The 20,073-nt window shown below is 41.8% G+C and overlaps 1 protein-coding gene across 5 annotated transcripts in view; it reads right to left on the bottom strand.

The window, feature by feature from the left end:
- Positions 1 to 20,073, bottom strand: part of triob (trio Rho guanine nucleotide exchange factor b) — a 113,453-nt gene that overhangs the window by 42,297 nt on the left and 51,083 nt on the right. For all 5 annotated transcript variants that reach the window (XR_011686654.1, XM_071468892.1, XM_071468890.1 and 2 more), the window contains 11 exons: positions 19,501 to 19,693; positions 18,063 to 18,167; positions 17,400 to 17,870; positions 16,397 to 16,519; positions 10,530 to 10,721; positions 9,321 to 9,452; positions 8,981 to 9,211; positions 7,507 to 7,629; positions 6,701 to 6,892; positions 4,535 to 4,704; positions 3,981 to 4,155 (listed from right to left, as the gene is read on the bottom strand). Coding sequence is in view for 4 of the 5 variants with exons in the window: in XM_071468892.1 (XP_071324993.1) it covers positions 3,981 to 4,155; positions 4,535 to 4,704; positions 6,701 to 6,892; positions 7,507 to 7,629; positions 8,981 to 9,211; positions 9,321 to 9,452; positions 10,530 to 10,721; positions 16,397 to 16,519; positions 17,400 to 17,870; positions 18,063 to 18,167; positions 19,501 to 19,693 (2,107 nt within the window). In the remaining variant the exon portion in view is untranslated. The remainder of the gene's footprint in view (positions 1 to 3,980; positions 4,156 to 4,534; positions 4,705 to 6,700; positions 6,893 to 7,506; positions 7,630 to 8,980; positions 9,212 to 9,320; positions 9,453 to 10,529; positions 10,722 to 16,396; positions 16,520 to 17,399; positions 17,871 to 18,062; positions 18,168 to 19,500; positions 19,694 to 20,073) is intronic.

Here is a 20,073-nt window from a genome sequence, read left to right as displayed (position 1 = left end):
AAGGTCCCTGACTGAATTCCAACCAAGGATGTCAAGGTTTCATGGTACTTATGTTGCACTACCGAGACAAGATGCTGCCTTACAAAAATTAATTTCACCAGCACAAACATTCAACAAAAAGTACAAAAAAAACCCTCCAAAAAAAACAGCTATTTCATTATCCTGACCATTTTATGATTAAGAGAAGTTTTGAAGTCAGACAGTTTAATTGCTGTAATCCAACACCCTGAACTGACTGCCATAATAATGGATAACATATTACACTGGTGATGCACGGCTGGTGAAGCAGATGTCAGCGCTTGTCTCTGACTGCCCACGCAGACTGAATCATGATAACATGGCCACCTTGATCCTGGCACCATCCAGCTCTGTCTGTCTTATTATTCTTTACTTTTTAAAAAACACACTCAACAGGTCTGGTCTACACTCCGGTTCAGAGTTTACCCACCTCTTGGCCCACCTGGGCGTGTGGAGTTTTTATTTTTATTTGACACAGTCTGATACTACAAACAAGTTTTAATTATAATTCCCCTTTTGTGTAAGTATATCTTATTATAATCTGGTAAATTTAATAATCTGTTTCCTGATTTGCTCTGTTTGTCATAATAGCTTTCTGTCACTGCTGTCGAGCACTCCTTTTCCTGGAAGGCATTTACTATGTGACATCTGCAGGATGTGTTCAGTTTTATTAAAAGCATCATCGAGAAACAATCAAGTTTCATTAAATAGATTTGACCCGGGCTCATTTGTGTGACTGCACCACTGGCTTTTATTTGGAGCCTGGTGTAGTGTGAAATCATGTGTTAATGTCAGATTCGCGCTTTTCAGAATGACATTTACAGTACAGCAGCCGCAACAATGTCCATGAAAGACAAAACTGATCCAGTTTCAGTATTCATCTCAGCTACATGGGTGAAAGTCTGATGTCTCTCCTTGTCTGTCCAAAATTCAGCAGCTCTGTGACCTTATAAACTAAAATTAGGAATGTGGACTGGACAACTGGGCATCAACCACAATTCATCAGAATTCATCATTCACCTGCAGAAAGAAAAGTCCAGTGAGTTTCAATGCAGGACAGAAAGAGTGATACACTCAGACAGAGAGATGTAGAAAGACTGGAAGCGCATCAGTGCTTGCATGTCTGCAATCATGTGTGCCCAAGATAAGATGGGAAAGCAGTGGTTAAGTAAAATGACTCCTAAAGTGTAACTGAATATCTGTGTGAGAACGCGATCTTCCTAAGTCATGCCATGAGTAATTTCATATATCGCTCAGGTACTTCCCCAGGCCACAACTGATCCTGTCGCAGTGTGCTGTAAATCAAGAGTGCTAGAGATAGGGGTTTTATTCATAACGATACATAGTGATAAGACTTGGCAAAGGATCGTTATGTGTGACGATGTACTGCAGGCTGAGAATATGATTGTGCTGTTTGTCCCTTATAATTACTTTCTTCCGCTCAGTACGAGTTTCTCACAAAAGTGAAAAAGAAACAAAAGGTTGTTTGGCTTTTAAGAACTGAATACTTTTCAGTCATGCAATGAAATGTATCACTTAGTGTTTTTTTTGCCAAAAATGGCTAGCATAGCTGCTAACTATGCAGTATATAGTGTATGTTGTCACAACACAGACCACCTGCACGGACGTCGTCATATTTAGCTGCAAAATGTTTCTGTAAAGCAGTTCTCAGTTTACAACCTCCTGCTTTCTCTCTCCTCTCTCACCTTATGAATGTTAACCTCAGGTCAAAACATCTGCGAGATGCAAGCACTTATAATAAGTTAGGGTCATCTTTATATTCCTCAAACTTCTCTGCAATAGAGTCAGCTCAGGCTGTACCTTCCTTCACTGAGTTTGCAAATAAAGAGCTTATAATCTCTCTCCACATAGAAAAGTGTGCTTGCCATATGACATTGTACTCCAGGAATTTAGATTCACACAAATTCTCCTGCTATAAATTCTCCTCTTTATAGAGATGTGGTTTCCTTGGCTAGCACACACAGTAATCTCATCAAACCATAATAAAATAATACCCTCTCTAACCGATATGATAATTTTACAGATCTGGCAACAAAGCAGAAACTTACCAAACACTGATCTACACTCTGCTCTCCTCTCCTCTTACAGTTGAGTAAAACGCCCTCTGTGTGCAAGAAGACCATTTCCCTCAGCTACCAACACTGTGAAAACTAAGAGAGCAGATAAGTCTCCTCTTTGACTGTGTGCAGTGACACAGAGCTCATCCTCAGAGAAGAAAGCGCCGTGGGACGAGTGTATGTCTCACCTAAACTCTTGCCCTCACCTATAACACACACCCCCAATCACCCAGGAGGGTGTGTCATGAACTAAATACCTCCTCCACCCTTCTTCATGCTCGAGCAATGTGTCATATTAATCTTGTGTTCATATGTGTTTTTGTGTGTGTGTGTGTGAGGGCGTACTTCACTGTTCTACATGAGCGATGAGCAGATTCACCGCCGATCCCCGACATGACACACAGAGCTAATATAAGACTTATGTGTTCTTTCAGACTTAACAACGCAGACACAACAAACTTTACAGCAGCAACACAACTTCTGTTAGCACACAGTGAAGGAGAAATCATGCATGGGCAGACTTGTAATGTAACGCCATATATCACATGGATGTTTTTCTCATTCTGTGGTTTGCAAGGTGGCTCTATTTCACATTTTATAACTATCTAAGTTATTTTTAGGCCATTTTACATCTTTATTTGATAGGACAGTGTAGAGAGACAGGAAACGTGTGCACAGAGAGAGGGGGGTGACATGCAGCAAAGAATCCAGTCAGCTGGGAGTCAAACCGGGGACTCGATGCTCAGAGCTTGTGCGCCCTGTGGTATGTGCCCTAACCATCAGGTTGCCCCAAGCATGGAGGTGTTTAACCTAAAAATAATGCGCATCTGAAAAATCAGATTTGGCAAACATTACACGATGTGTTTCTGACCTGGATTTTGTGTCTTCAAATCCATATTATTAACGTAACTGACACACACTTGACTTCCTACAGAGCAGAGGGAGTAACGTGATTATTATTGAAAACTACTACCCTACACACACATTTGCATTTAAGCGCCACAGGCTCACCATGTCTGCGGCAATTACCTTCCACAAGCCTTCTTTATACTTATATTATCCTCATGAATATGAGCCTGCATCTCTGCTCTAGGCTTTTGCTTCTAAAATGACAGAATGTTATTCATCTGTCAACATGGTATGGCTCAACAAATACGACTTGATGGCAGTGATAAACATCAGGAGAAACATACAAAAAAGTATTAAAAAAGAGCAGTCACCATATCTGAGCACCAGCTGAGAAAAGCATTCACTCTCACAGTGGGACGTTAAGGAATTAGCGGGTACAATGCAGCCAATTGCTGGCTGGACAGGAGGGGGGGGCAAACAAAAATTGGAATGAGTCAGTGGATGAGATGTGTCAAGTGGAACTAAATGCTGAATGTAGCACATGCGCTGTGAATTCAACCAAGCTTTGAAGCAGCAGGAACCCTCGCGACAGGACTCTGTCTCTCTTTTACGGTGTAACGACCCATTGGCTCAGAGTCACAGTCATTTTCATTTTGTATGTCTCCTGCCACACGTAATTGATCCTTTTGCATTTAAGAAAAAAAACCCATCATCATGAGATTTCTTTTTTTTTTTACTTATCACACTTTTTGCACTTTTCTTACCACCCCCAGTCTTTCTTTTGGTTTTTTGTCAACTTTGTTTTTCACCTCAATTTCTCCCTTTCATCCACCACCTTCCTCCTGCCTGGAAGTTTAAAGATTCTGGTTTTTAGTGCTCATTAGTGAAGCGCTTTTTCCCACTATTTTCCCCTCAGATGTCTTTTTTTTTTTTGCATGCTATTTCTGCCTCTCACACTTTTTTCCTGAACGTTGCAGGATGAAGCAAAAATAAATATTCATCACACACCAAGCCTCTATCTCCCCGCCTACTCACATCGATGGCGTCCCTCTCAAAGATGCGGAGCTGGAGGAAGAGCTCCAGTTTGATCTTCCTTTCCTGGAACAGCTCCTCCATCTGGCCCTGGGCCTCGTCCAGCTGCTGCAGCACGCTCTCGATGTGGGCCATGGAGCTGTTGTGGGGAGTCTTGTTGCTCGAGATGGCCGAGTCTCTGTGGAGAGAGTCAAATACAGGGGAGGCACAGTTTATATGTGGTCAGAGATGTGGCTCTCAGTTCTTGTGAAGACATCCCTATGGAAGTTGAAGAAAAACAAGCTTTTGAATAAAGTCCCTGCTCCTTCACACAGTTTACATAGTCTCTAAAAGAAAATCTCTTTTGCCTTAGCTTTCTTTTCCTGTTGCTTCACTATCACATGATTGTCCAATGACTGCAGAAACATTGTCAAATCACTGAGGCCAGGGGCTTTAAAGGACTCTAAACTCCTCTGTGTTTGTGCTGAAGTGCAGCACGAGTGTGGCTTACCCTAGTTTGTATTACATTTGTATTACAATATCAAGACCTCAGTTTAGCATGTAATAACAATGTCAACCTGAGCTGCTGTATAAGGTCCTCTCCCTCCTTGATGACATTGACGGTGGCCTGCAGGGTGGTCTGCTGCTGCTGGCCAAAACGCTTGATCAGGTCCTGGACCGCTTCCACCGACTCTGCGTACACATCATCCAGCAGTTCCTTCTGCAGCTCCTCCAACCACGTCCACAGCTAACAGTGATAGACACAACAGGCAGACCAGTTAAAGTGCAGTGTAGAGAGGACAGCAGGAGGCAGCCAAACAGCGGTTTTGTTAACAGCAGACACGTGCTGGAGGAAGGGGGTGGGTGGGGGTGGGGGGTGGGAGGGGTGGGGGGTGGGGGGGGGGGGGGGGGGGGACATACCCACAAAATGCTGTGAGCTCAACACAGATGCAAGAATTGATATAGATGATGCCACATGGACAGACAGAAATCAAATCCAACCAGTTCCGCTCAAAGCTGGTGTTTTGTGAATGGTCATCTTTGTAACAGATTAGCCATCTGGGTGAATTGGCTCAGTGTACTAAAGCCCTGGCACACCGTCCAGGCTACAGGAGGGAGACCCTGGCACGTACGCTCTGTCTAACACCCACACTGCCTACTCACAAACACGTCTGCTTTGGGTATTGTTACCATCATCCACTTAGTAACATACAGGAAGTTACATATTACCTGGCATGTATGTAAACACTGGCACTAAATATGTGAGTGGAATCACCTGACGGAGTGAGCAGTTTTCAAACATGACGTGCTTTTTATTAAAGCCCAGTAGCCATATTTATTAGTAGGCTAGACTAGACTAGAGATTAATAAAGAGATAGTGCCTTTTATCTGGAGTAACTGCATGTGTCTGCTTCATGATATCAGTGCAGATGAATCCCCTCTGTCTCCACAGTAAACTGTTCGATGCCTTTCAACATGATGGACTGCATCCAAAGGCTTCTACTGAACTAGAAGAGGTGATGGGCAGGAGGGGCTGGAAACGTTCACTTCTACACACATACACACATAGGAGGACGTGGCATACGGGCACCCACACACACGCGCACACACACACACACAAAAGCTCACACATACACACAGAACACACGGTGACCTGCACCAGTGTGAGCTGACAGATGGGGTGAGGGAGATAAGTCCATATGGACATTAAAGACTAGCTTCATTAATAACACCATGGCTCTGACTGTCCCTGAGTCTATGTAAACAGGATGTAGTGTTAACACATGTAGAGCACGGTGCTTTGTCAGTGTGGAGAGGTTCATTCTGACAAAGATGTACAGTGTATGACTTTTACATTAACATAACAAGTGAGGAGTTAAGGGACTGGGGAAGTGATCAGTAGGTTTAGGTATATTGTTGGTTTGATTCCTACTCTGTCCTGTGTAGTTTGTGATCTTTATTTATTTTTTTAAGGAATAAGGTAAATAATACAACAGAAAATTAAAGGCATGATTGTCATCATCACAGTGAAGGAGGAGGCAGTTTGAGGGAGACTGTCTTTAATTTGTGTCAACACAAGTGCTCTATAGAAGGAAAAGGAAGCACAGATGTTTGCACAGGGAGAACGTAATGACTGGCAAAAACGAGTTTGGGAGAATTTTGAAGAAAGACCCACGTTTACAGCCAAAAACACACCCACCCACACACACCCACACACACACATAGAATCTCTCTCACGCTGAAGGCAGTGACTTACAAAGCAAATACTTGGTGCAGATGTGTGAAGCACTTAAAATTTTGATCATAGCTCCTGAAGTGTGTGATGTAAATGCAAAATTATTTGTGTCTGTGTGTGTGTGTGTGTGTGTGTTTGTGTGTATGAGACGCATTTGACATATACAGCAATAACAACTCAACAGTAGGCAAATGTGGCCAGATTAAAATGACAAATGCAAAAATAAATTGTGATCAATCCTTCAAACGCGATAGCATTTCATCCACAGGTATTGCTACAGAAATATGATGCATTTATTTTGTCATGTCCTTGTAAAAGTGGAAGTGGAGTAAATATGGTCCTTACAATGCCATTGTAATTATCAGACATAGTCCGCAAACCACCATAAGATATGACAGGTTCTTACTCTGAGTGTGATCAATAAATCGATATTCCTCTACCTTCTTGGCACCTGACTTTGGCTTTAGGCAAAAAAGGAGAGGAGAGGAGAGGAGAGGGAGATACACACCTCTTTGACGTGTGTGTGGAAGGCAACAGACATGTCCAGCAGGACTTTACGCTGTTCAACTCGTCGCACAAAGTCCTGGATGCGATCTTCTAGCTGGTGAGCAGCCTGGTAAATTTCCTCTGGGTCGCACTCTCCGGTCTGAGCCAGCTGCTCTGCTGCCTCGAGCAACTTGTCAGCATTGGTGTAGGTGTTCTGAAACATTAACATTAAGTAGATTTAATATGAGAGTAGAGTATCTCATGCATCTCATATATCATGGTGGTGCAGTGGTCACCCCATCAAAAGGGTTCCGGGATCAAATCTGAAGCATGCATGGGTTTCCTCTGGGTGCTCCAGTTTACTCCAAAGACGTGTAGGTTAGGTTAACTAGCAAATCTAAAGTGGTGTGAATGTGGTGTCTGAATGGTTGTCAGTCTCTACCAGTTCTCGCCCAATGTCAGCTGGGATCGGTTCGTCCCTCTTGTTAAGCAGGTTTTGCTAATGGATGGATGGTTGGGTGGAGTATCTCATACAGTTGACGGCAGCTACTGTAACTGATCTATTGTTTCTAAGAGCTGTACTGAAATCATTTCAGTTTTGTATTGGTTGATGACAATATAGCTATGTCAAATCCAAGTCATTTCTTTAGGCATCTGCGTCCTCTGAAATATGACTTTATTTAACGTTTTATTGATGTTATGTTTATACAATGGAACACAACAGTCAGACCTGCATGTTTTTTTTGATTTGATGTTTAGAGGAAAAAAGGATATCAAAGAATTAAAATTTGTGCTTTCACTTTCAAATGCATTACTTTCAGAACTCACCTGTGCAACCTCTTCAAAGTCTTCATGTCTCTTCTGCAGAGCCCTGGCTCTGTGCAAAGACTTCCCCACACCAGTGTGTTTACTGAGGAAGGCCTCGCCATGGTTTTCTATCCAATCCAGCACCTTGAAACACAAACAAAGTATAAACACATATTTAAATATGCACAGCTGCACAGGGTAACCATATGTTGTATTAAAAATGCAGTACACATTTTCAAGCAGTAGGGGGTGTAATTGACTAGGAGTGCTGCATTCAGATCATTAGAGTTAGAGTGGTCTATAGATGTCATCTCTGTCCCTCATCCCTCTGCTCATCCCCAGTTTTCTTTTAACTATTTTTCTTCATCTGCAGTCCATCTGTATAAATTACACAAGTGTGGACAATTCGGGTTTACTTGATAAGAAATCCAGAGCAGTGCAAAGTGTAAACATTTCCCCTGTGGATGAGATTAGCTATAAATCTTTGTACATAATTACCTTATTATCTATTAAACAGATGGCCATATTCCATCTGTTTCTATGCAGGGTAATGAAGGGGATTTTCATGATGGTTTCAAGGTCTCAGAGAGAATATTGTGATTTGAACACACATGAACACGTGCACAATGCCCTCGACACTTAATGTGGCAGTAAACTGCATCACCATGGAAACCACTACCAAGAAAGGAGTGATGAAAGAGCGGATGAAAGAGAGGAAAGACAGAAGTGCAGAGATACAGCAAGAAAGAAAGAGAGAGAGAGAGAGAGAGAGAGAGGAGGGAGGAGGCAGAAAACAGTTCATGCCCAAAGGGTAGAAATGCAGAGACGACACTAAACACTAACTCAGTAGTTTTGATCTAAGGGCTCTGCCATTCAGACAGTCACACATAAAGATAGAAAAAAGGCTTTGAAGAAGCTGAGCTGATTATATTATACTCTTATATTATATTATACCCACTATCCAGTATGGATGCTTACAGAAAATCCCTCTGCAAAACAACAAAGATTTGATTGTTCTTCATTATCATCAAAATATACTAAGGTAGCAGCATTTGTGTACTGTTTGTATAATAGAGCAGTTTCCTTTTTTTTTTTTCTATTAACTTTGGGTACTGTATACATGTGTACAGTTGCTGACAAAAATCATTTACAGCAATACCAGCCTCAAATCAAGTTTTACAGATTCAAGAGCATCAAACTGAAATTAAACACCAGTAAAAATGTTTGGTGGGACAGATCTGAGCAACAGTCGAGCTTTGTGTTCTAAAACGAACTATAGGAAGATTTAATGTGCAGCGTAGCTAATTGAGACATCAAGGAAAGATGGCAGAGCACTTTCCTCAGTTGCTACTGTAATGTTTAATACGTGTGTGTGTGTGTGCGCGTGTGTGTGTCAGTTTGCATGTCAGCCCATGCGTGAAAACACAACCTACTGAAGCTCACAAATGTGCAGGTCTGTAGTGTAGTGCTCTGTGTGTCTGTACGCGTTGCTTACTTGCTGTACGTCCTGCTGAAAGACACACAGCTGTAGGCGCTGGTGCAGGCGAACTTTGCGATGCTGCCAGATGTTTTCCAGCTGCCTCTGGTGATGCAGCACCTCGTGGATGATGTCCAGGACGTGGTGTACAGCCTTGGAGTAGTTAGCTGATGCCATCAGTGAATCAGCGCTTCCTGGGGTCAAAGGTCGCTGCAGTTTGTCCAGTAGAGACTTGCCATCCTGGCTTACCTGTAAAGGTAAAAATGTAGTTTGACTTGAATATGTGTGTTTAGCATTCTCACTCGTATGTGCATTCAAGTGTGTGTGTCTGTGTGTGTGTATCAATGTGTGTACTGGCCTCGGAGTATGCAGTGGTAATGTGCTCATATAATCCCTGGTGATGGTGGATTGTGTCTTCCAGATCCTGGAGTTCAGAGGGCAGCTCTCCTTCACCACACGCCTTACACCACGGCTCCACTTTACTCATGTACTGCGGACAGAACACACAACACAAATATTGCATTGAACAGACCCACACATATACAAATACTGTTTTCTGTCATAGCGCACATAAAGCAGTGACCTGTGGATGACCTCAAACCATGGGCTGAAATGATTTGAATGCTACATCTAAGTGTCTTTTTTCAGAGTTTAGCTGTCCGCTGTTAAACTTTAGATGTATCTGTCAAAACTGTTACTATACATTTACAAGGTTTGTAAATACTAATGCATACTATTGCATACTGTTTGTTATTTACAATGCAGTATTCATCATGTATGCATGATGGGGCATTTATATCAAAGCAGTACTTACCCAAAAAAGATGTTAGCTGAGGTTATAAAATGGATAAAATTACAATGTAAAAATATACATTATAATTTGAATTTCAAGCTTCTAGAGACAGAGGCATTGATGGTTTTATATAAAGCTTTGATAAAATAAAGAATATTATGATCATTCTGTATAAGGAAGTAGAGAAGGAGGAAATGTGTGTGTATCTCTAGAGAATGCTTTCTATCACAGCAACTCAGTCGGTCAAAAGCAGAGTCTATTTTGCCACAAATATAATATAAAAACATAGAATGTCTGTAACACTATGTATTGACAGCAAAGGAATCTCAACTGCTTACATAGATGTCTACATTAAAGACCACTGAGCAAGCACTAGCTGTCAACAACTGACTAATGTGTAATGTAATGTGTTGTTACTGCAGCCATAAGCAAAACAATAGAAGGCAGTATTGATCATTTAAAAGGTCTATTAGGACTAAAGCAACCCCAGTGCTTATAAATTATACTGCTTTTCTAGGTTTGCATGCTGAAGAACGCAGAGCTTTATAAATACTGTATATGCAGGTTCTTTGAAGCAGTGGAGTTGCCAGCAGTGAATTTAGTTCAGCCATAAATGTTTACATGCATGCAGGATAAATACATGTGTTTTTGCCTATATAATTAACATAGAATACACATTTACTGTAACACGTAGCACAGAGACAAAGACGTCTGGTGACATCATCAGAGCTGTAATTCATTCTCTGTGTGACTGTCAGCATTGCGTGTCTGTACCTGGTCTGCTTTCTGGTGGAAGCTGGCAGACATCTCCAGCAGGGTGCTGCGTTCATCCAGTGCCGCAGCGAAGGCCTTCCACTCCTGCTCCAGCTGGCCTGAGATCTGCTGGATCTGCTGTGAGGCATAGTGGCCTGACTCCAGGAGCCGGTTCCCCACTGACATGATCCGATTGATGTTCACATACACATTCTGTGTTTAGGGAGAGACAAGACCACAAGGATTAAAATACGCACCAAAAGAAATTGGTTTTAATTCAGTCAAATACTTAATATAATTGTCAGTTTGTTTCATTATCCTTAACATGTTTTTTCATATACAGACACAAAGTGAATGTGTACTAACAAAAATGTTATATTCAAAGTTCAGTGGTTTAAATCTAAAGACAACTGAGCTGAGGCACCACTTACTCATATAAACAGTGTTTTTCTGTGTAATCTTAATATTTGGGTTGTGGTTTTATTCTGGTTGCCGTGATGCATGAAGCTACAACTGTGTCATCAAACAACCAAGACTACTGACATTTTTACAAAGCATTTAAAGTATGTTCGTGAAATACATTGGCCAAAATTACGTTCATGCGCAGAGTAAAAATAAAAGTCAATACATGCGCCCTTGTCACGAGCCACCCCTCCCTTCCCACATGCAAACACACACATACACACACAGCCTTGTAGACATGAAAAAGTCACTCACTTGGGAGGCATAACCCCCGTGTGAATAATGAAAAGAAACCCATTTGCCTCTTAATCTTTCAGTCTTTTTTAATATATGGGCTCCAAGCTGTTTTGTGAAGATAGGCACGGATCAGCAAACGCTAATTAACAACTGTGTTATTATTCTATTCAATTACTGCTCCCGGAGCCTATTATGGCTCTTAGTTTGCTTGTTTCAATCACAACGGGGAGGACAGATGAACTAGCACCAGCTACGGCCCTCAAACAGCAGCAGGGTCTTGGGAAGCGCGATGATTCCACCACGACAAATTGTGAGTTTTCATCAAAGCTGCAGACACTGGAGTGATGTTTTGTTTTGTTTGAGCCTAAGGCTTTGAGATTATTTCAGACGGTGTCTTTTTCTGATATTGGGGTTTAGAAATTGTCTTGAATGGCTTTACTTTTGCTTGTAGGAGTTTTTTTTTTGTGTGTGAACTAAGCAGAGACATTTCCCTCTGTCCAAAATCCAGGAAAATCTTGACACTGGGACATCAAAAGCTTGAGATTAAGTCTGATCTTGGCTGGAGGATAATAGAGACAGTGGCGTGCTTAGAAGTATGGCTCACACGAGAAATCAAGGGAGTCCAGCTGCTCTCCAATACACAGCAGTAGGTAAGTTGTGATACACAAAAGAACAGCAGTGCACAGTAGAACTACTGTAATCCTATTATAAACTTTACAAAGACACAAATCAAACATCACCGGAAGAAATATCTCTAAGCTACTATAGGTCTTTTTTGTTATTATACCGCAGGAACTATGGTGATTTCTAGAAAGAACACATGCACGGAAAGACCTCCAGGAGAACCTGCCCCCAGCACATACATATACACAAACAGGGGAAGAGGGTACTCTGGGGAAAAAGGGAGAGCAGAGTTACGGAGTCCCAACCAATTAGCCTGAAGGCCTTTGAGCCATCTGCACAATTACGAAGAAACTGAGACTGGACTACTTGAACACACTGAGTGGTAATGCCTTAATCCAAACCTGATGGATGGAGAGGGGGGTGGGAGAGTGGGGTGGGGGTTATTCCTGATTTAAAACTGATGCAGGCATGAGGCAAGAGTGTGAGAGAAAGACGGAGAACTCTGTTGACCCAGAAGTCTGTCAGTCTTGCTGTGTGAATGGACAAGAACACGATGAACAACTTCCATAAGTTCAGACAACAAACATTCAGAAACCAGTGAGTGTCAGCTGACTGTGTGTAAACCTGCTGTATGAGAACAACTGGCTGATGAATTCATTTGTTTTGATGTGTGTTTGTTGACCCTCTTTCTCCACAATTGTTCAAAATTCAGTCACTTTATTTTGAAGGCCAAACAGCAGAGAAATAAATAGCTTTCTGTAGTTCCCACCAGCTCCTGCAGTAGTGTCCTTTGAGGCAGGAAGGGTAAGGTTACTAAACTGAGCTCAGAGGTTTCACTACTGAGAAAACACACTGCTACTGAAATACTACTTGGACTTTTCCCCATACACACGTCAGATAAACACGGACTACACCTGCTAGAAGAGGAAAACCCGAACCTAACCACACGTCTTCGAACATGAACTGAAACATGGATTTAAGTTTGTGTCAGCTCCAGGTTTTGAAGTTCAGTTTGACGCGTTCTGCCAGATCAATCTTTTGGTAAAGTCAGTGTTTACAGTTGTCCTGGTAAAAAAAGGACAAACCACCTAAACAATGACAACCACAGCTTTGAATAGCAGTCACTGTTCCCTGGCAGATTTTTTCTCTCACAGATCAATTTCACAACAGCTGGTTCTCCAGTGTTCACTGGGACTTTTTAATCTTGATGAAAATATCTTGTACACAAACTGAAGGCAAATCATCTCTGTGCCTTCGGGGTTCTTTGGTGTTTTCCATTTTTCTTCAGCTCAACATGCACTAAAATTATCACGTGTAGTTCATCATGTGTATCATCACGTGAAGTTTGTATAACCTGTATTGTGCAGATATTTAGCATTTTTAGTGTTTAGCATTTTTTGTCTTCTATTACTAGTTGCTAATGCTATTTACCCACAAAGATCCTAAAAGTTTTATGATTTCTTTTATAGGTTTTACATACTCAGTACATACTCAGATTTAAACTGTTTAGTGCTGGTGTCCAGGAGGCAGATTGTTTTGCCAGATTGTTTCACTGGGAATGACCTGTTTATACTGAATTATGAAGAGCTTGAGGTGAGGATGAGATTTGCTGATTTGTGTGTCTGTGTGTGCATGGCCATGTGTGCACAAAGGTGTATATACGCAAAACTTAAGGGTAGAAACTGGCATAATCTTAATCAGCAACTTAATTTGCCTTCGCAGCAGCAAATGAAAGGGAATTTGTTCCATCTGGGTAACAAGGTCTTGGAGTAATGGCCCTGCAGCATCCCTCTCTTCTGGACCTGCACAAGTAACTCTCAGGTAACAGCAGAAATTACCACAAATGAAAGCCAATGTTGAATTTTCAGCCATATGTTTTCAGGGTTATTTCCTGCTATATATTGTAGAGGTGTGATATATTGTGTCCCATGTTTGCCATTCATTTCTGCTTTATAACAATTCATCTACTATATATACACGTCTAACTCCATACAGGGCAGGTAGAAAAAACCAAGTGAGTGCAATAATTTCTCCTGTTTTTGAAAGCCAAGAAAATCTACTTGTAGTGGAGAGCTACACACTGTATTGGCTGTGGGTTTTTTTTGCTGTGCCAGAGTAATAAAATGGATTTGGACAACTTCTAACTGGATATTGTGATTTAGCAAAGATTAGCAGTGGGAGAAACTGGTAGTTAGCCACATTTTAATATGTTTTATGTTGTTGGAACTGGATTTATCACAGTACAAAATAATGTTCCTTTACACTTCACATGAGAATAGAGCATTCCCTGTGGTTTAAAAGCACAATGTAGAATGTATAAACCATGGATGCATTGTACAAACTTTAAGCAACACAACTTATTTATTTGTCAGTTGTCAGTCAGATGAGTTATGCTGTCAAGTTTGTTTACATCAGATACACTGCAGGGGACATGCAGTGATAGCAACTCTTCCGGATAACAGAGCAGACATAAACTAAACTTTTCAAAGAAACAGGACATATGTTGCCATGGATACAGTGAGTTAAGCTGTGGGCTTCGACTTGAACCCTGTTTTTATGGGCTAAAACTGAATTAGCTATTTTAAATTCCTGTTTGTTATGTCCTGTTGGATGTACCTACTGATAAGTGGATTACTTACTAATGAGCCTCTTTTTTCTCACGTTTCTAAGCAGATTTATGGACGTTTATTTGCAGCTGTGTTGTCATGTCTGTGTTCAGGTTTGACTGAATCATGACCTTTGACATAAAAATTCACACTGATGTGACGTCTGATGTAAGATTCAGATGTTTTTGATACAAAATGTGAGCTCTCAGAGGAAGAAAGATTGGAGAATGCTGCTGTAGAGTACTCCTACTTTAATTCCTGGGATATGAGCCGTTCACTGGCACAACTGCGACATAGTAGCCTGCCCACAAAATGCCTTTCACTGTTACCAAAATAAAGAAACTCCTTCATTCCCAAACTGCATTTGTAAAGTGCATGCCAAAGAGTACACTGCAGTAACATAACTTTATCTACTGAGACATATCACTTCATAACTGCAGAAAGTCACCATTAGCATTTGGTTTAAACCTTCACTGACAGAATACTGAGAAAGCAATGTTGATGCAGCAACACATTTATTTGAGACCAGTGATGCCAGTGTTTATTCACTGAAGGCTGGCAAACATGTGTAATTGTGTTGTTTCACCTTGTTTTTACTCTCCATAAATTTTCACATGTATTGAAAACACAGGCAGTATCTCTGCATGACCGCACGTAAACACACACACACACACACACACACACACACACACACACCCCTGACACCATGTATTTCCATCCAGCGAAGCAGGCAAGAGGAAGGGGAAATGCTGTTTCCTGTGGAAGAATGGGTGGAGGGGGCGGTGGTCACTCTGAGTGTACCCAACTTTGTGTTTGTGTGTGTGTTCTGTGAATATATGTGTGAGTTTATACTGCAGTTCCATCTGCCCTGTCTACTACTGTTGCCTCAGGGGTTATGGGTTCTTTGTTGGGCGATCGCTGAAGCTGCCCATGGGCCTTCATGTTGACACTGCTCACTGCAAATGGTTCCTAACAACAGTGACGCTGGGAGTGGGAGGATGTAGGCCATGGACCCTGCTCTCCCTTTGCCACACTTTTGTCAAACTAACAATAGTAACAGTGAGAGCAAAATATCTATAATTTAACATTTTTGCTGTTAGCGTCCAGTAGATTTTTTTTTTTTTTTAAGTTTAGATCATTTCAAAGTCAATTACATCTTTGCACATCCTTTATAAATTTCAGATGTTGTCTAATTGCTTAATTATATCTGCCAAAAAGGCATCACATACCATTACATGTTATGAGGGGGTAATTAGGAGGGGTACTACAGAGGATTGATGAAAGGATGGTGTCATTTCAGCAATGCAATAAAAAAGAATGCAATTATTTGACAATGTGAGAGAGCAAGGGCAGAGAGCAGTTTGTGGCAGACAAAGAGGAGAGACGAATCTGCATCTTTGCAGTCAGCAACACCATGAGGGGTTAAAGGTCTCGATAAGAGCTGGCAGAGCAGAACACAGTGTGACTGCAGGGTCACTACAGTATAATGCCCTCAGTTACACTTATTAGTCAGCAGCAGATCTCAGCATGCTACTGTAAGGTATAGGAGGGCAGGGAGGGGCCCGGAGCAGAGCAGCAGAGGGCAGCAAACAGCTTTGGGAGGGGCACGGAGGCAATATGGGTAAATTATGGGAACAGCACTGTGACAAGACGTGACAGAGTGGAACAGAGTGGAAAACAGCTGAATAATATGAGGGAGGCAGTGGCAGGAGAGAAAATATCAGTCTGCAGCAAGTCACAGCCCAAGGGAGAGGATGGTTTGAGACAAAGGCTGTGAAAAAGAGGAAATGCACGTTTGTGTGTGTGTGTGGGTGTGTGTGTTGTGGTTGTATAGTGGTGGGAGGTTTTAGTCTATTGCTATGAATGACAGTAATGATGATAGTTTGTGATTGCATTGCCTTTCTGTGAGTGTGTTTCTGTGCACGTGTGTGCATGACAGAGACAAAGACAGCGTCTTACCATGCAGTTCATAGCAAAGTGGTTGTGCTGGGTCTGCAGCTCGACAGCGTGCTGGTGGTTCCCTCCGATCTCCGTGTAGCTGGTGAGGAAAAGGCCCTTGTTGTGCATGATCCAGTCGAACATCTACACATGGAACAGGGGGAGAGAATGACAAGTCAAGTCATCTCCTCTGGAATAAGTAGGAACAAAAGAACAAGCTCTGTGTGTGTGTGTGGTGGCAGTGTGTTCCTTCTATATTCCCTCTCTCTCCACGTTTGGTGTAAGGAAAAGGTGTCTTTAATTACAGCTCTGCCGTGTTCCATAGTAGGCCTCTGCATTTGCCTCCAGCTCTGCACATTTCATATAACTACAGACACACAACATCACACTCTCCTGAAACACTGACGATACACAGGCACACACTCACACATTCATTTACTCTCTGTTTCCCACTCGAACACACAGCTTAAATAATATTTGATCAAAATATAGAGTAGGGCTTAAGTTCACACACACACACACACACACACACACACACACACACACACACTCAAAAAAAACACAACATACTCAATCTTATATCACCAAAAAAGCTTTTAAAACTATCAATCCACAGGTAGTTTTTAACCACTTGTGGACATGAATTGATATTTGGATATTGTGCATAACATTCTGTCAACAGTGGCCAGAAGTTTCACCTCATCTGTTAAGCTTTTACATACACAGCTTTGTTAATCTGGCCTACAAGGGGATGAAAAAGTTGATCTCAGGATTTAAATGTCTGGATTAATGTAATGTTTTCAAATACCCAACTAAGACTGGCATGCATGCATGCTCACGCATCAGATTAGCTCCTGTGCAGCCTGAAAGAGTCAGTATCAAGAAGTAAAATGAAGCATTGGCACATATTAACATAGAAGCACCATGGGGCAAAAAGGTGAAGGTGATGAGGTAATAATCACAGATGTAATTATCATCATTGGTAAATAGAATAGAACAGAATAGAATAGAGTAGCACCCTGACCTTCTCAGCGTCCTGTTCAAACAGTCGCAGCTGGAAGCACTGGTCCAGCTTCAGCTTCCTCATGTGCCACAGCTGCTGCAGATTCTGGCGTGTCCCATGCAACTTATCCAACAAACCCGTCACTTTAGCCACTAGGTTGTGCGCGTCTGCATGTGTGTGGAACCCATGATGATGGTCGTTGGAATCGCCGCTAGCTCCACCAGCACGGTTACCATACCCGCTTTCACCACTACTCCCACCTCCTGCGGTCTGTGACTGTAGCCTTTGGAGCAGCCTTCGTCCCTGTGTGTCCAGCTCCTCTACTGATGCCTTAGTGGCCCTTTTCTTCAACGCAGCGTGTTCTTCCATGAGCCGCCGAGCCCCCTCCAGGTCCCGCGGTAGATCACGCTGGGACAAGGTTTCCTGTAGCTCCTCGAGGCGTGCCAGAGCCCGCGTTGCGTCACTGGCAAAGGTCTCAAATGAGAGCCGCACCTGAAATGAAAGTTAAAAGTAACCTGCATTTTCCAAACTGGAAATACTATTGAGTTTAATTTAGTATTAGCTAAAGGCGAGACTCAATGATAAAATCCTCTTAAATGGACAAACAGAAGCCTCCAGTCAAAGACCATTGTCTTCTTTGTGCCTTCAAAAGAGCATAAGGAAATAAAGAGGAAGTATCCAAACCTCGATCCAGTCATCATGGTTGTACTCCAAGCTGCCCTCGAAGTCAGCGGTCAGCTGGGATGGGTCCACAATCTTGGTTAAACCCTCTAAGGAGACCATCACCGTCTGGTGAGGGTAGGTGTGTGTGGGACAAATGAAAAAGGAGGAGAGAATAATGAGGCAGAAGAGGAGAAGGAAGGGTGATTGCAGGAATGAACAAAGAAAGGGTAATGGAGACACAGAGAGAAACCACCACAATTTACATCGTCATCATCATCACCATATTCAAAACTAATCAATCAAACCTACTCTTAGCTCTGTCTGTCTGAACAGCTGGTCTGTACGTTCAGGAAAGGGCTGTTTTAACAGCAAGCAGTGAAAATATTCAATATCAAGCGTACACTTAAACTGATAAACAGCTTTTTCCATTGGGCATTTTTTTAAAGTAGCTAAAACATGTTTTTGAGGCTGGCCGCATCCATAGCAGCTCACCTCTCAGCTTCTGTGTCAGTACTCCCAGCTGCTTCTCTAAACCGGTGGGGTGCCGATCCGAATCTACTGCAGGTAATAACCTGAATATGTATAATTACCCCACATAACCCCACATCAAATAACCTGAACCATCACTTTAAATATGTCTAAATATTTCACACCATTAAACCTAGATTATGAGAAGAATGTGCAGAGTCAGAGGATCCTCACATCAACTGTTTAGATAGGTGGTGTTACCAAAACGAACACTCCACACAATATAAGCAGCGTTCATGTTATCATTAATAAGGTGAAAATACACAGATATAAGCTCTTAGGAAATAAAAACAGAAACTGCTGAGGTTCACTAGTGCACAGGAAACACAAAGAAAATACCAACATGAATGTTCAGGTTTGGGGCTGGAGTCTGCACGAGTGCTCTCCTGTATAGATGCAGAGTCTAACAGACTCAAACCAGCAACCTTGTGGTAATAATCATGCCTCACTCACATACAGCAAATATTTGGCATAATAATAATAAAAAAAAAACAAAAACAAGTGGCTTGTCCAAACTCAAGTCACTACAGCTGGGATGAAAAGCTTCGCCATGTCCTATATATCCTGTTTCCATAGTAACTGGGTCAGGACTAAATATACCAGCACCACATGCCCACACGGGACAGAATAGTGCCACTGTCACTGAGCGGCAGTCCAATTAGACCTGATAAATTAAGACCGGTGTCTATGCTAAACTAACTACAACTGTAATACCTACGACTTAAAATATATTGAAATATATTGTAATCTGCACTACCAGCAGGATATCGCCATCTCTTCTGGAAAACAATAAAATAATTTTGAGCCTCTAAAAGACTATGATACTAATAGTTCATGTACAAAATCCAAAACAACAAAACCCAGACTAGTTATGTTTAAAAGATTAGTTTTGAGTATTAGAAGTAGTTTAAGCATGCAGATTGTCACCCACCTCGAATTCAAACTTAGAGCTGCCAAAGTTGGTCCTCTGCTTCTGCCAGAAATTGTCTGGCTTGATGATGAGGGCGACGTGGATACAAGAAGGGAAAGATTCCTGAAGGATCTTCAGCAGAGGCTTGATGCTGTCCCACTTAGAACCGCGCATGTCCACAATAACTGTGAACCCATGTCTGGCCACCTCCTCACTGCAGAAGCATAAATAAAGAGGTCAGATTCCTGGATAACGAGCAAATTAACACAGGAGAGGATGTAGTACTTTTAAATGATTTTATAATGCTAACATGAAACCATTAGGGCAGCTTAGTGTATGAACGGTAACAAGTAAAGGACAAAATCAATCAGACGTGATTGATTTGAGGGTGAATGAGCTACAAAAAACAATGTCAAACTATTAAGTTATATCATCATCGCTGCCCATGCAGAACAGAAATAGAGACATTATAAAACGGCATCACGAAAAACAACAAAACCTATTTTGCACAGGGTCTGTTTTAAGTGTGAAGATGCCTAAATGAAAAAAGCAATTTAAGAAAAATCCTGCGCAAATCTCCAGAGCATCTGGGGA

Source organism: Trachinotus anak, unplaced genomic scaffold (genome assembly GCF_046630095.1).
Source record: "Trachinotus anak isolate AG129_WGS33_773 ecotype Australia unplaced genomic scaffold, CSIRO_AGI_Tana_v1 ptg000032l, whole genome shotgun sequence".
In the NCBI taxonomy this organism is placed as follows: Eukaryota; Metazoa; Chordata; class Actinopteri; order Carangiformes; family Carangidae; genus Trachinotus; species Trachinotus anak.
Note: the sequence above shows the minus strand (reverse complement) of the source record. Positions and strands in the feature narration are given on the sequence as shown.